At 27.0% G+C, this 17,717-nt stretch overlaps 1 protein-coding gene across 7 annotated transcripts in view; it reads left to right on the forward strand.

Moving 5' to 3' along the window:
• Positions 1-1,437: 1,437 nt before the first annotated feature.
• The window catches only part of LOC127285565 (uncharacterized), a 30,622-nt gene continuing 14,342 nt past the window's right edge, over positions 1,438-17,717 (forward strand). For 2 of the 7 annotated variants that reach the window (XM_051311662.1, XM_051311663.1), the window contains exons 1-5: positions 1,438-1,532; positions 13,362-13,409; positions 15,943-16,067; positions 16,511-16,585; positions 17,338-17,424. In XM_051311662.1, the coding sequence (XP_051167619.1) occupies positions 13,370-13,409; positions 15,943-16,067; positions 16,511-16,585; positions 17,338-17,424 (327 nt within the window). In that variant the 5' untranslated portion in view covers positions 1,438-1,532; positions 13,362-13,369. Of the gene's footprint in view, positions 1,533-7,843; positions 7,876-13,357; positions 13,410-15,942; positions 16,068-16,510; positions 16,586-17,337; positions 17,425-17,717 lie in introns of those variants that run through there. The other 5 variants (XM_051311658.1, XM_051311657.1, XM_051311661.1 and 2 more) reach the window with 4 other exon arrangements.

Below are 17,717 nucleotides of genomic sequence, written 5' to 3' on the forward strand. Positions count from 1 at the left end.
TTTCGGACGGTAGTGTAATACATTTAACCCGGCGAGACTAAGGTTCAATTTTGTAACACCATGACTAAGGTAGGGTAAATTTTACCCTACAATGATTTTCTGTTTCTATATTTAAGAAAAGCTTAAAATCATGGAAATTTTTTTACAAATTTGTTTTATATTGTCTAGTAATGTAATTTATTAGTGTCACAACAAAATTTGCATTTATATAAAAATCGCAGTAAAATTCAGCATTCCTAGTTCAAACTATCGAGGAATAAAAGTTTCATAGGGTAAAATTTACCCTACCTTAGTCAAGGCGGGTTAAGTCTTTACATTGTTTATAGTTTTCTTAGTCAATTAAATTTTGCGATGTCTACTTTTTACTCCTTCTTTTAGTATGAAAACTACTTTTTGATACATTTTTTAAATCAAATATCGAAAGCGAAGCCTAAAAAACGTAAAAATCAATAGAATTACTATACATTTTAGTAGACGAATGCGATGCCTGTTATTCTTACTTGTTCGCTTTCTTTCAAATGTAATAATGTATAGATACAGCAATATTTACCCAACGATTCTTTCCTTTGCAAGGATGCTTGACCAAGTTGTACAGGTGTGGGCGGCGCTTGCATAAAAGTTCCTTTATTCGCAGCAACATCATTAGTAGAACCTATTGCTTCCTCTACATTGTATGATGTATTAGACGAATTGTCACCACTTTCGGAATTGCTGTAAGGTGTATTGGGTGTATGAGGTGTCGACGGGGGTTGTTGTTCGTCGCCAATCATCAAATTATTCACAGAATCTTTCCTCTCTTGTCCTTTAATATTATTTACTGAAATAAAAATTGTATTATCCCTGGCGGATCGCGAAAACCGAAATCTAACTGAGTTGGGTTAGATTTCGGTTAGATTTCGGTTAGACGTGAAAAATTGCCTGAAAAGCATGAAAAACGGTAAAAACAACTATTGGAATGAATAAAGGGTAAGTCACAGGTTTTATTTATGCAGTAGTTTATTTAATTTAAGTTTTATTTAATTATTTATTAATGTTGACAGTGGAAAAGTGTTCACCTGTCACTTTAATGTGCGTGGTTTTTTCTCAAGTTTAAAGTGAAACAGTGATAATTGTGAAAGAAAACAATTGCATTTTATAAAAGAGTGTTTATAGTGTCCAGAATGCATTGTTTTAATTGTAAGAAATGCGTATTAACAATAAAAAAAAACATTTTGTACTATTTGCGTACTGTGTGCATGCGATGCACAATACGACTTTGCCGACATTGACATTGCCGCGCTCAAAGCGCGCTAGATGTCAGCACTGATTCTTTCTTTTTCGGTTGATAAATGTAGATTTGCTGATTAACAGCGCCAGTGGAGAAAAAAAAACTCTCAAGCAACAAGTTGCTGCTTGACGAGGACCCACGCTGATTTCGGTCTTGTCCGCAAGCATTTTGTCGCAAGCATTTTTCCATAATAAAATTCACATTTTGCAGTTATTTAGGATAAGGAGGTAATTTCGATCATTTAATTGGGATCTCCTGTCACTGGGTAAGTAAATTCTATATTACTCGATAATTTAATTTGTTTATTTGCCTAGTAATAGTTAGGTGATTGTCTCGAAAAACTCTTTTTGCATGTCGTCAAGATTCTCTAAATAAATATACTTTATGAAAATGTCCAGTCAATTATTTTATTATGTACTTTTTTAAAATATTAGAAAACAAATTTTGGTTTTGTTATGAATTTCAATGTATTTTTTCTAATTTCACCTCTCAAAATCTGGGTTATCTTATACATATGCTTATTTCTATTTTCCACTCTTTTATCAAGTAAAATAATATTAATGAATAATAATTTAAAAAAAAATAATTCAATAAATTTTATATTTACTTCTCTATTATTCATTCTTTATTTAAAAGATAATTCATTCCGTTGACTATAAAGTGTTTTTAAAAACCATCACTAAAAAATATTAACCTAAAAAATGTGAAAAGTGATTAATGTGATGTTTAAGAAATTTTGTATTGTAGTGTTTTAAAATAAAATAATAAAATATTTGTCAATTTAAACTTTTCACATTAAAAAAAACACAAATTTTTTTAAAATTAATTTAAATTCAAGTCTCTCTAAGTTGTCATTATTTAAAAAAAATCAATTTGCAAAATTTGAACCACTTTTTTATGCATTTTTATCTGAAATATTTTTGTGCAAAGGTACAAATTAAGTTAATTAATTTTTTGGCAAAATCTGACAGATTAAAATTAATTGCATTAATTTTATTCCAATATTAAAATTATAATAAAAATTTTCATTAAAGAATTTTAAAAAAAGTTAAAATTAATTTTTTTAAGAAAAAAATTAGTCGCAAATCTTATTCTATGACAAATATGGACATAACGTTAATATGATTATTTGTAAAAAAATTAATTTCAGGTGTTATTTTTAACTTTTTTTAATTTTAATTTCTCATTGTTAAAATAGTTAAAAAAAATTTTTATGCTTTTCTTTAGTTTAACTAATCCGACAGTAACATAATTATTTGATTAAAATATTTAGAAAAATTTATTTTTCATTTCGAGCTCTTTGAAGCGAAAAGCCAAAGGCTGTTCAATAAACACAATCGAACAATTGAATTTTTTTTCTTTGATTTAAAAAAATTAAGAATATATGTATATGTAATGCTTCTTTTTAGTTTAGTCAGGGAAAAGTCAGGAAATTTTTAATTAGTTATACAAATTTCTGACTAATAAAAATTCTCCAATTTTTAGTAAGAAAATTGAAGCAAAAGAGGTTAGGGAAAGTCAGGAAAATGTCAGGGAATTTTTTTTAATGATTTTAGTAGCCACCATGGTCCGATCGCCACAATTGATTAATTAAATATTTTCTCTAATTGTTAAAATTAGTTAAAACATTTTTAAATGGTTTTTATAGTTTATCTAATATAAAATTAACAAGATTATTTGATTAAATTATTTAGAAAAATTTATTTCCAAATTTGACTTTTTCGAAGCAAGAAGCCGAAAACTGTCCAATCGACACATTTGAAGATTTGAATTTTTTCTCTTATTGTTAAAAATACTTAAATAAATTTTAAATGCTTTTTTAGTTTTACTAATGCGACAGTAACATAATTATTTGATTAAAATATTTAGAAACATTTATTTTCAATTTCGAGTCCTTGGAGGCGAGAATCCAAAGACTGTCTGAACGACACATTTAAAGAATTTAATTTTTTCTCTTATTGTTAATAATAGTTTCAAAAAAAATTTTAATCCTTTTTTTTTAGTTTAAATTATTCAAAGTTAACAAGATTAGTTGTTAAAAGTATTTAGAAAAATTTATTTCCAATTTGGAGTCGTTGGAAGCGAGAATCTGAAAACTGTCTGATCGACACATTCGAAAGACTGGTTTTTTCCTCTCATTGTTAAAATTAGTTAAAAAAAATTTTTAATACTTTTTTTTAGTTTAACTAATACGTATGTAACATAATTATTTGATTAAATTATTTAAAAAAATTTATTTCCAATTTCGACTTTTTCAAAGCAAGAAGCCGAAGGCTGTCCGATCGACACAAATAAGGAATTAAAATTTTTCTCTTAGTGTTTAAAATAATTTAAATATTGTTTTAAGCTTTTTTGTAGTTTAACTAATTGAAAATTAACATGTCTATTTTTTAAAATTATATGCAGAAAAATTCATTTCCAATTTCAAGATCATCGAAGAAACTAGCCAAATTCTGTCGATCGACACACATTCGAAGAATTAAAATTATTTTCTTATTAAAAAAAGTAGTTAAAAAATTTTTGTAACGCATCTTTTTTTAGTTTCGTTTAATTATTTCAAATTTCTAGTTCTTCAATGCGAGAAGCTCAAGATTGTTCCATTGACATAAATGAAAAATTTAATTTTGTCTTTTTAAATTAAAAATAGTTTAATAAACTTTTTAATGCTTTATTTCGATTTAACTAATTTAAAATTAACAAGATTATTTGATTAAATAATTTAGAAAAATTTATTTTTAATTTTGAGTTCTTCGGTAAAAAAAATTTTCTTAATAAACACATTTCATTGTTAAAAATACTTAAAAATATTTTTTAATGTTTCATTTCAGCTCAACTAATCCAAAATAAACATGGTTATTTAATTAAAGTAAATAGAAAATGTTTTTTCAATTTCGAGTTCTTCAAAGCGGGTAGCCGAAGACTGTTTGTACGACACAATTAAAAAATTAAATTTTTTCTCTTATTGTTAAAAGTCGCTAAATAATTTTTTTAATGCCTTTGTTTAGTATAACTAATTGGCAATTAACATAAATTAATTGATTAAAGTCTGTAGTAAAATTTATTTCCAATTTCGAGATCCTCGAATCAAATAGCCGAAGATTGTCCAATTGTCACATTCAAATAACTGAATTTTTTTCTTTTTCTTAAAAATAGTTAAAAAAAAACGTTTTTAATCAGGGCTGCAATGATTTAAATCGTGATTTATTTTTTAATAATATTTTAAAAATAAAATAAATAATTTAAAAAATTCATTAAATTAAGATGTAAAAAAATAAGAAATAACATGTCACTTCTTTAAACTTCTCATAATGAAAAAATATAAATCTATTAGGTATTGAAAAATTTGTCCTCATTTTTACTCTTTTTTATAATGACTATTTTATTTTAAGCGCTTTGAACTAAAATTTAATACTTTGTTAATAAAAATACAAGTATTAATTGACGCTTTTATTATTGATTTTATCATTTATAATACTAAAAAAACGAATCATTTAAAAATAAATATTTAAAAAATAATATTAAAAAAATTTGATGTAAATAAAAACAATTTTATTTAAATAAAAAAATCCGATTTTTCTTATTTTTTTAAAAAATTGGTGATTTTTATCAGCCCTATTTTTAATCGTTTTTGTATTTTAACTAATTCGAAATTAACATAATTATTTGATTAAAGTCTAAAATATTTATTTACAATTTTGAGTCCTTTAAAACGAGTAGTTTTAAAGACTGTCAAATCGGCACATTCTCAAATTTTAACTTTTTATCTTATTGTTAAAAATTTATTATGAGTTTTTACTGTTTATACTATCTCTACTGTGTAAAAAAAATTGCGAACCTGATTCGAGTTGAAAAACCCTTTTTTTAATAACCCCTAAACTTTAAAAAAATATCAAAATGTAATGAAAAATATGTTATTTTTATATAAAAGCTTAGACTTAATTCATATTTAACTTAACACTTGCTAACAAATTGCCAACCCATTTCGAGTTAGGAAATCTTTTGTTTTGAATCATTAAACATTCAAGCGGCCTTCTAGAATCCTCTGCTTCATGACGTTATACAATTAATATGTATTTTGTTAATATAACCAAAGTCATATATATATAATATATATATATATAATTGAAAAGGTAATGAAAAAAAATTTATAGAATAAAAAATCAAGGCTCTATATTTAAAATCCAGGGCTGGACTATTTGGTCCGCTTGACCTTCGCGCAGACCAAGTTTTTGAAGGATATAAATTCTTCAATAATGACTTAAAAATGTATATTTAATTTATTAATTCTAATTAATAATTCTATTAATAATTATTTTATATTAAATATTTATATATTTAATATATTTAATTATATATATTTAATTATATTATAATAATTCATAATTAATAAATTAATTAATTAATTGATATTAATTTATTCAAATTTTTCTCAAAGCATTCATTAAACCATAAGGTTGAATGAATCGTACTTTATCTTAAGGTCAAAATTTATCCAACGGATCATCTACAATTTTCAAAAAGAAATGTATTTCTAACAAAAAATAATTTTTTATTTCTATGACCAGAATAAGTGTTTTAAACTTCTAAAAAAAATTAAATTTTTTGTTAAATTTATTAGCAATTGAATTTTTTAGCAGTTTTAAATAAAAAAATTTTTTAAGGGTATCACTTGATGAATTTAAAATCTAAAAAAGGATTTTTTCGTGACGAAAAGCATTCCTGAAGAATAATTTTTATTTAAAAATAATTTATGCTAAATAGTTTTTTATATTATTTGTTTATAAAGTGTTAATGACAAAGTATCTTTAATGTTACAACAAAAAATGAAAAGTTGTTTTGTTTTGCTCGAACATCTTCGAATACAGAACGGTTAAAAAAATTATATTCAATTACAAAAAAATGTTAATTAACAATACTTGTTTAAAGTTATATAATAATGGAATTATTACAATTATTATTTTTGTTAACAATTATTAAGGAGTCTATGAAGTTGAACGTCAATCGTGCATTGTCTGTAATGGAGAATACTAAATATTAATTGTTTAATTATTACCATAAAACGGGGTTATTTCGCTCGGTACGGGTAGAGTCACTCACCCACTTTTATGCTTGATTTCAGCTTTAAAATAAAGTTTGATACCTTTATTACCAAGTACAATTGTTAAATTTGTTATCAAAAATACCAAATTTTAGTTTAAATTAAATTTAAAGCAAAAAAGTTGGCGAGCGACTTTACCCGCACTGAGCGAAATAATCCCGTTTTACGGTATGTATTTCAGTAACTATTTTTAATTAACATTTTTCTCAATCGAGTGGAGTTTTTAAATAGTTTTGTAGTCAAAGATGTTAATGCAATACACGATAATAATATAATTATCAAAATTATAGAATAACACTTTCAATTTCTGTATAAAAGTATTTTCAATTCAAGTAAAATATGTTCAAGAGCAAAATTTGCATATAGGAAATTCTAAACTTTAGAAAAACTTATATAAAACTTAAATGGGTTGTAATAAAGTTTAGTATATAATCTAATAATGAATTGAATATGTTTACTAAATTTTAATACCACTACAGTATACATATTCATATAAATTTTTCTAAAGTTTAGTATTTTCTATATTAAAATTTTGCTCTTGAGCAGATTTCCCACTTGAACATACTTTTAAAAAAATTGAAATTGTTTAAATAAAATTTTATATTTATCTTCTTTGCGTGTAAAAAATAATTTCTTTATTGAGACATAAAAAACACTATTTGTTATTAACATTATTAATATATTTGTATTATACTCTTTTATTATACTCAATACAAAAAATTCTTTGTGTTACACTCTTTTATTGAAAACAATAACATTGATATAATTATACAGTTTGATTAATATTTAAACAATTTTCCGCTTTTTAACAATAATAAAAATCAATTTCAATTGAGTCCCTTCCACTTAACATAATTTGGGAAAGAGAGGTTATTACTGATATAAATGTAGAATCAGCACGGAAAAATGTCTTATATCAAAATTTATTTATTTAAAATTTAATTTTAACAGTCACTATATAGCCAATTGTGGCTATTCGTGTTTTGGTATTAAAAATTAATAACTACAATAATTAAATACCATGACTAAGAGTTTGCTGTGAGTTCCAAAATAAAAGCTTCAAAACTATTATTTTCCCAATTTACTTTTTTTCAAATTATTATTTTTCCAAAGTACTATTTTGTAATATGGAAAAATAAATTTTGTACTTTCCGGTTTTCGAACTTTTACTCTGGAACTTTTATTTTGTAACTCCTGTTAAAAAAAAATCCTACAATTAATATTAAAGTTAGTGTTAGCAATACCTTACTAATATCAAAATTAATTTTTCATACCAAAACACGAATAGTCATATTTTGCTATAGTGATTGTCAAATTTCGTTAAAAGATATTTTCCCGTGAGCAGCGCATTGTATAGACCTGAAATCAGCAGGCATGGGACTTGTATTTTGGCTTGCTGAAGGGAGTGGGGAACGGGACGAAGAAACGAATTGCTAGAGCATTTTTCCATGATTACGGTTTTCGCTAAATGTGGTGTGGTGCGAGCATGAGTGGGGTCAATGAGTGTGACGTGAGTGTGACCAAATGTGACAACAATATTTCTCTCTGACTTGACTAGAAATTCCTTCTCTGCTTCTTCAACTCAGATCTTTTATTTACCTTTCATATATCATGTCGTTGAAAATCACTCTTGTTTACTCCGTAAAATTATTATTTAAGCTAATTTTTATTAAAAAGATATATTTAATTGTGTTTTTAGAATTGCTATTAAATTATAAAATTAATGAAATATACACTTTTTACAAAATCAAAATGTAATTTTTTACAGAGTTGTGTACATAAAACATAAATTTTCGAATTTTAAATTAGAAGCATAATTTTATTGTGCGCATTTACTAATTTTGTTATACATATTACAAAGTAAGCTAATTAGGGACACAAAAAAAACTTGTGAAAAACAAAAACTCCTGTTATGGGATCAGTTTCAGAACCCGAAGTATAAAAACCCCAAAATACGTTAAATCTATATTTTATTTTAAATTAAATATAATATAAGATCACTTTTACATGGAGTTTTATTAATATTTCGTAAGTAAAAGTTACATCTAACTTTGTAAATAATGTATAACAGTTTGAAAAACCCTTAGAAGAAAAAATATTTTCTTTGAATTAAGAAAAACTTTTTTATGATAATTTGCAAGTTTATATTAATAATATATTGCAGTAAATATCAGTGCAAAGTAAAGAACGAACTTCCTACGGATATCTGAAAATTATGGTATCCCGTCCTAAGGAAATTCCGATAGTATTTTGTATGTAAAAGCACTTTTCCGGAAATGTTTTACGGTTTTTCATTTTATTCTAATATTCTGATATAAATTCTATTACAAAAGAAATTTTTTAAATTAAAAAACATTAGTCAACAACAATATAAATATAACTATATTAGTTGAAAATTTATTGAAATAATAGATTTTAGGAAGTTTGAAAATTGTCATCACTATAAATCTTCGTACGAGGAAGCAAAATTACTTGAAAAGTTAACCGCAATAAAAAATTATTAAAAAGATGCGCACGAAAAAAAAATTTTACTCATAAGTATACGGATTACAAATATAGAACAAATTTGCTGTTTGAACAAATTTCGCAAGTATAAAATCGTTGGAAAACGATTCTGTTGAAACAGAAGCTTCATTGAAACAATAAACCATTAATGCCCATGAGAAACGTCAAGCATATATTAAAAAAGTGAATATTGGGATCCTAACCTGGCACATAAGAAAATTTTTTTACTATACAATCATTACAATACGCTCGCCCTAGGGATAGCGTTTTCTCTCCCGCTCAGGCCAACCTAACCTCAAACCTTCTATTTTTAAACCCCGTTTCTCAGGGACAAAAATCCGAGGTTTTTGAGCATTTGTGGTATAAAATATCGTATACACCACGGGTGTATAATATACTATTTTTTAAACAATTCGTTATAAACAAAAAAAAGTTTAATAGCGTCATTTGATTTTACATGCAAAATTACTACAAGAACATGCGTGAATTGATTTTTAAGAAACCTCCCTTTGTAGTAAAATTTTTATTAACAAATAAAAGATAGTTATACTCGTAGTATTGCTAATGAGAAACAGGAAGGAAATTAAAAAAAAAAGACGTACAAGTTCTCGTAGTAATTTTTTCGTAACATCGAATGGCGCTATAATTTTTTTTTAAACGAAATATTCTTTACTTGTTTATAACAAATTGTTTAAAAAACTTGTATATTATATTTTATACTTCTTATTTAAAAATAACGAATTTTTTAACAAATTGTTAGGATTCTTTCATAATTTAGAGTCTGAAACAGGTGCGGATCTAGAGGGCGGCTCAGGTGCATGCTCCCCCCCTTCGAAAACATCATTTTTATGTGTGAAAGAGAGAGACAAGATTATTTGTGCATTTAATTTTTTTCGATAAATTACCCTCTCCCCCACCCCCCGAAAACCTTGTCTGAATCCGCCCCTGGTCTGAAAAGGAAACTTTACCAACTCAAGTGGAGTGAACAATTTTTTTGCGACTACATATAGGTGTTAATAAAGATTGAAAAACAACACTATATTTTTCACAACGCCCCTAACGAAAACTGCACTTTCTACAGCTCTGTGGAGCTTCGAAAGTAGCCAATGCCATCGAGATTTGACTTGTCCACTTTCCTCCCTCTACGGCATAAATTTTCTTCCCCCCGGGAAGAAAGTTGATGACGTAGCGGGAGGAAAGTAAATTCGAGCGTTCTGATTGGTTAGTTAGATGGACACCTATTTGTCCTCTGTAGTGGAAAGATGAAACTATAAGCTAACCTCTGTTTCTCACCGGCCGGTGTATTTTGTATTTACTTATAACGAATCGTATTTATTCTTTTGATTTTGTAATTTTTGTGTGTTAAACAATAGTGATTTAGGGAGTTTATTAATTTGTTAAAGTCAATGTCCCAGTGTACACCGCCAGAATTATCAGAAGTAGCAAAAAATGCTGTTTCTCAATTATTGCCGGAAAAATCAAAAGAGCGGTACCTTACAGCGTACAAAGTTTTCGAAGTTTTAATCGGGTTGTTGTGAAAAGTATAGTGTGCATCTCGGGGAGAATCATCTTTTTCGCCTCGAGTGACTTGCCGCCCTTGCTTCGCTCGTGCGACAAACGTCACCCTCGTCGGAAAAGAGTGCGTTTCTCCCCTTGGCACGCAATATACTATTTTCGTCAAGTCTTTTGTTTAAGAATAACGTATTTTTTATCAATTTTTTAGTAATTTTTCTAAATAAAAGTTGAAGGGTTGAAAAAAAAAGGTTTCCATCTCTAACGGGGTTGGCAATTTCTTTGAAAAAAGTAGTAAATATATAATTTTTTAAGCAAAAACATTTTTTGGAGAAAACGCATTTTTTTGAAGTAAAATATAATTTTTGTAATAAAATATACTCGTTTACAATTGTAAATTTCTTCTATTTGGAAATTAGGATATTTTTAAGATATCCCAGGGATATTTTTAGATATCCTGAGAACATCTAAGAAATATCCCAATTGAGATATCTCTTGGCTATTCTCCTTAGGATACTCTTACAATATCCTCAATATTCGAATGCTGTTACAGAAATTACTAAATTGAAAAATTATTTAATTAGTACTTAAATTAACCCTTTCGTGCCCCCGGGCAACCTAGCTTATAGATTTTGTTGAAACTCGTCACTCGGGGGTTTTTGGGGTCGCTGATTTCGAATTTGAAGTCAGATTTTGAAAATTCAAAATGGCGGATCCAATATGGCGGACAAATTTTCAAAATTTTATCTGTTCCCCTTAAAACTCATCACTCGGGGGTTTTTGGGGTCGCTGATTACGAATCTGAAGTCAGATTTTCAAAATTCAAAATGGCGGATCCAATATGGCGGACAAATTTTCAAAATTTTATCTGTTCCCCTTAAAACTCATCACTCGGGGGTTTTTGGGGTCGCTGATTTCGAATTTGAAGTCAGATTTCGAAAATTCAAAATGGCGGATCCAATATGGCGGACAAATTTTCAAAATTTTATCTGTTCCCCTTAAAACTCATCACTTGGGGGTTTTTGGGGTCGCTGATTACGAATCTGAAGCCAGATTTTCAAAAATCAAAATGGCGGATCCAATATGGCGGACTAATTTTCAAAATTTCACCGGTTTCCATTCAAACTTATCACTCGGGGGTTTTTGGGGTCGCTGATTACGAATCTGAAGTCAGATTTTCAAAATTCAAAATGGCCGATCTAATATGGCGGACTAATTTTCAAAATTTCACCGGTTTCACTTAAAACTTATCACTCGGGGGTTTTTGGGGTCGCTGATTACGAATCTGCAGTCAGATTTTCAAAATTCTAAATGACGGATCGAGTTTGTTCAAAAAATTTTTAGAAATTTTTAAATTTTTCTCACTTTCAAATCAATTGTTTGCAGCGGTGACGGTCTTCCACACCACCTAAGAGGTTCCGAATAAGGCGCGTTAGGTTTTTTTTACAGTAAACCTTCGCCAAGAACCCTATTTTAACAAGGTGGATGAATTTCATTATCATGTGAGTCTCGCGAATTTTCAAATTCGATGTAAGCTTTACATATAACAAAATACAAAAAATTGTTCAATTAATATAAAAGAAATTAATTAAATATAATTTTCAGATGGTGATTAAAATAAAATTATTAATTTCAATATAATTAGTTTAATAAAATAATAATTTTAATAACCCCCGAGTGATGAGTTTTAAGGGAAATCGGTGAAATTTTGAAATTTATTCCTCCATATTGGATCCGCCATTTTGAATTTAGAAAATCTGACTTCAGATTCGTAATCAGCGACCCCAAAAACCCCCGAGTGACGAATTTGAAGAGAACAGATAAAATTTTGGATATTCGACCGCCATATTGGATCCGCCATTTTGCATTTTGAAAATCTGACTCCAGTTTCGTAATCAGCGACCTCGAAAATATTAAGAGTCAATGTGTTTTTAAAAACGGATGAAGCCTAAATGAATGACTTAACATTATTGATATATAACTTTTGTAAATTTTTTATCAATGTTGTACCTATTGTTTAAAATAATTATAACTGTATTATACTGTTTTCTATTTTTTAACATATAGTAATAACGATTGTCAATAAAACTATCCATTGGAATTACTGATTGGGTTAAATTTGTAAGAGTTATATCAAATTTTGTAAGTGGTACATATATGTACCGGAGGCACGAAAGGGTTAAAGAATTTTGTATTTTCTGTTTTAACTATAGCTAAAACTTTATCAAAACAATTTCATATTTGCGTCTGGAATTAAAAACAATAGTGTTCTGGAAAACCTGTAAAAGTCACGGAATTTTGAAATCATTGCCTTGTGACAACCCTGATAAATAGATTTTCTTTTTCTCGTTTAATATTCATAACAAAAGCGTTTTTCGAGAGCATCACCCATACAATAGAATATTATTTTATTTATTTATCGATTAATTACGATTATTAAGAATATTTAATTTATAAGTGTTTGTGTCTATGCATAACATTTTCATAAATAAGTCAAAAAATAAAGGCATGCATTTTTTTAAATTGCAAATCTTATTGGCGGACAAATCATGAGAGTACTTTGATCAAAAATAATTGAGATTAACTAATTTTTTTTTACATTTTAACATTTTTTTAAAAAGGTTTTTCTCTCATAACTTGGTTGGTTGGTTTATTGGTTGGCGAGTTGGTTGGTTGATTGATTAATTGAATGTTTGGTTGTTTGGCGATTTGTCGAAAAACCAAGAAATAATCGAGGTTTTTAAAATTAACCGGAAAATTCATCATTAAATCGAGAACTTCTTGGCTATTCTAAAAATTCGATTAAGTTCTTATTACAGTTGTTTGGAAAATTATTTTACAAAATTAATTTCCTTAACAATTCAAAGACTTGTTGATAAAAATGTAATCAGGAAATGTACAAAAAAATTTACCAAAGAAAAACCGGTTATTTTAGTTTATATTTCTATAGAAAACAATACTTTTATTACTTTCAGAAAGAGAGTACAATGGAAGACATTGCTGAAAATGTTAATCAACATCCTATTGGTAAATCTACTTCTTTACTCTACCAATGAAAAATATTTTTAAAATTAATAACTATGATATCATTCAGTTGGAAATGTTTAGAAATCTGTAATACGAGTTTAAATAAAAATAAAGAGATCAGTATGCAATTATCTTCATTATATAATTGTGTTCAAATGTACCTATTTTAAATCTAATGTTTTACTTATTTAGATACTCGTATTGCAAATATGTACATATTTCTTTATTTTTTTGAAATCTGTGTTCTTTTCATCAGTGGTGCATCCAAAAATCGTGTTTATTTTTCTAAAATGTTAGAAACAAGAAGCGAAGGCGCAATTTGAAAAAAACACTATTTCTGGATCGGCTTTCTTAATTTGAATAAGCCAAATTTTTACAAATTTGGAATCAGTAACCGAATTATGGCTACCTTAATCAGGCAAATCTTTCAGTACTGTTTTTTAAAGAAAAAAACTGCAAATCAGGCTGGTGACTCATTCAGGCAGCCAGGTTCCGGTTACTGATTCCAAATTAGTAAAAATTTGGCTGATTCAAATTAAGAAAGCGCCATTGCTTTTCATTCGGTAGTGTATGAAGAGATGAGAAATCTTGTATTTGTATAATTTGAGTATATATGTTTTCGTTAACTTTTGTACATTTTTTCAATCTGAAATCGAATCTGTCTTTAAAATGCATCTCGCATTAACAAAATAATGAGTCGAAAAAGTTGAAAATATTTTCCTAAATTTGTATCGAGAAACTTATTTATTTATTTATTTTCTTGTGGAAAAATAATTTTTAAATAAAGCTTACACTGAAAAAAAATGCGTTGCAGCACATTTCCGAGTTATGTCACATGCCTCGGATTAGAAGTCGGCAACAGAACTTTCTGGGGCGCGTAGCGCTCCCCTGACTTGAAGTGTGCAGCGCGCTCTTACCATTACAATGGACATGCGCATTGAAGGATTCAGAGCGCGCTGCACACTTCGCGTCAGGGGAACGCTACGCACCCCAGAAAGGTCTGTTGCCGACTTCAAATCCGAGGCATGTGACGCAACTCGGAAATGTGCTGTAACGCACTCTTTTTTTCAGTGTACAACTGCACAAATATATACATTCTAAACTCTTCAAATAGCATAATAAATTTTCGTTCTGTCAAAAATTAACATGGGTAATAGATAATGTCTAGTATAAAAAAGATTACAAAATTTATGTAACGGAATTCGTATTTTAATTCTTAATAAAATATAAATGTATTTAACAAAAAAATTATAATACACTTCTTTTGTTTAATGAATTTTCAAAAAATTTACTTATTACACAAACAGTGTACGTATAAAAATATAAAAATAATTTTTGAAACCTATTTATATTAATTTAAAAAATATCATAGAGTTTCCAGATATGACTAAGACGCCCTAAGACATCCTGAAATATCCGTTGCTGTTAGGGAATCTTTAAAAAAAAATTTTATTATTTTTACTTTATTACTTTTTTCAGCATTATAGAGTAAAACCCTTAAAATATTTTTAAAAATAAATTGAAAAATAGACACGTTGATGCATTTTAAAACAATACGGTTCTTTTTCAGTGCAATAAAATGTTCAAAGATTAAATTGTGCGATTCTTCAAGATATTTACTGTTTTCTATTATTTACTTAATAAAAAAATAAAGTAATTAATTAGGGTAAGTGCAGGTATAGTCGGACAGTACCAGTACTTTCTTTACATTAACATTACTAGTAGTCGGACACTTGACTGTTTATTGTCAAATAAATAATAATGCATTGTGATAAATATTTTAAATATTATACTGGACGAATGTGTAAAGTTAATATTTTATGAAAATTGTGTTATTTTATAACATAATGTAATAATAAACATTTTATTCTTCATTTTTAAAATCATAGTGTCCGAGTACTGATGCAACGCACTTTCGTTTAGCACCATAAGTAGAACAAAGTTTTGTTGATGATTAATCATAAATGATAAAACTTATAAAATTTAAATATTATGCCATTTGACTTTTAATAATCTCTTATTTAATTTTTCAGTCTGAAACAAATAAAATATTTTCTTTTTTACTTTATAAATTCATATTTAGTCTTATTAATGTCCGACATTAGAAACAGTGTCCGACTACTGAAACATTCTTGATTTTTCACTAAAATGCTTATATTTTATTAAATATTGAAGCATTTTTAACAAATTTATACGATTTTTCATCGTGAACATGTCCTTTAATATATTATGTGCTCGAGAACACTATAGCTATTTGTTATTTCGAGAAAAATTGCATAATATAAGATAGAATCTTTAAGTGTCCGACTACTAGTGCATTTACCCTATAATGAATTTATTGTCATATATAAGTATAAAGAAATCTACTTCGTTACGTGCAATGATTGATGTTTCTTTTGTAGTATATACAAAAATGTCTCCTAAAATATAAATTTTTCTTGAAAATGCACATTTTTCTTCTTTTTTTTAAAAAAATAAAAATATTATGTTTTGTAAAATATGAAATTAATAAAAAATTGTTTTCATTTTAAAGAAGTACGGAAAGGAAGTAGGGCGAGAAAGCCTAAAACTGTGTTTTCTCCGGACAATTATTTTACGGCAAAGGAAATAAAAAAGTTAAATGTCGCGGAACAAAAAAAAAGAGCTAAATCAGACCAAGTAAGTTTTACTAATGGGAAATAAAGTCATATTATAGTGTCTCTAATTTAATATTTTACGTGTTTTTATGCGGAACTTCATTTTTCATAGAAACTGTTGGACAAATCTTTACGAACTCTTAACAATACCCTACTGAAAATACCTTTGAGGTATTACCTTAAAGATCAACCTTAAAGAATCCTTAAGAATCCAGTAATTTTCCTTAACTCCTAGGTCTGCGTAGTAAATTTTTATGCCTGAACCTGAAGGTGTAATAATAAAGGATCCTTTAAGGATGACTCTTAAGGTAATCTTTAAGGTATTTTCAGTAGGGTACATTATTTAATTGTACGAAAAGTTTATTTTAAGAATGCCCCATGTATTTTGGGCATAATAGGCGCAATGTACCAGCTTAAATTTTTAGTAAATAGTATATATTTTAATAAAATTTTGCCTTTTTTTAGAAATTAATTAAAAAGAGTAAATTGGATGTGGAATATCAGTACGATGATCAAAATGCAAAATTAATGGTAGCAAATGTAAGTTCTTAATATTTATTAGTAACATTATCGACAAAAAATGAGACAATAAATGAGAAATATTTGATGTATTTCAATTTTGAATGTTTTTTTTAAACTCTTAGTTATAAATTTAAAAGCTACTTAGTTTATTGCAGACAAATTATTTCAAAAGCGTTCTGACTTATTGTTTTTGAATTTTGTAAACTTATTGCACTCAACAACATAAAAAAATTATATACAATTAATTATATAAAAACCCTTTGAAAATCTTTTAATATATGTATTAATTATTGTAAATTTATTTATATTTACATCATATTTACTCTTTCAAAAACATAATTATCAGAAAGGAATAATAACATGACCTAATCTTTCTAACAATAAAAACTTGGTAAAATTTCTAATTTACACAATTTCTTATTTACGATAAAAAATCTTAAATTTTTTTATTAATTAAAATAATGTACAACTTACAGATTGTTGTTTAATCAATTTTTTACATGTATTGACAAACTTACATTAATTACTTACATAAAACAGTACCGGTTCACACAAATTATTTTTTATTGTAATTAATCTGCAGTGAACACATTTTCAATAATTATAAATGAGAAAATAAAAAAAATTCAAAAAAAAGACAAAGTGATAATATAAGTACTGAATGAAAATAAAAACTCGAAGGTGGTCTCTTGATTTTGTCCGATAAGTTGTTAATTACATATTAATTTGTTTAACGTAAATAGTTATTAATATTATTTTGTGATATTTAGAATTTCAAGCCTCAGAATGACCCAACTAACGAAACAGTTAGAGATGAGGTGATAATAAGTGAGGTGATGATAAGTGAACCGCAAGACGTAATTATAAATAATAATAATAATTTTGCATTTTATTATCAATGGTGAAATGTAGGTATTATCGCGCAATTTGGCTAAGATCTTTATCTAAAAAAGTATTTCAAAACGTTCGTTTGTGGAAGTATTGGTCTTTTGATTGTTAAAATAGTTTTCAGTACCGAGAAACGAAAAAAGTTCGTGAAAGTGTCGCAAACTGGTACTTTGCTATTTGATAGGTCACAAATTCTTAAAAGTTTTATAAAATTTTGAATAATAAAACTCAAACTTTACAGAAAAATGGAATAAAAGTTAAA

Source organism: Leptopilina boulardi, unplaced genomic scaffold (assembly GCF_019393585.1).
Source record: "Leptopilina boulardi isolate dan_hultmark-lab unplaced genomic scaffold, ZJU_Lbou_2.1 LbouV2_335, whole genome shotgun sequence".
NCBI classification, from domain to species: Eukaryota; Metazoa; Arthropoda; class Insecta; order Hymenoptera; family Figitidae; genus Leptopilina; species Leptopilina boulardi.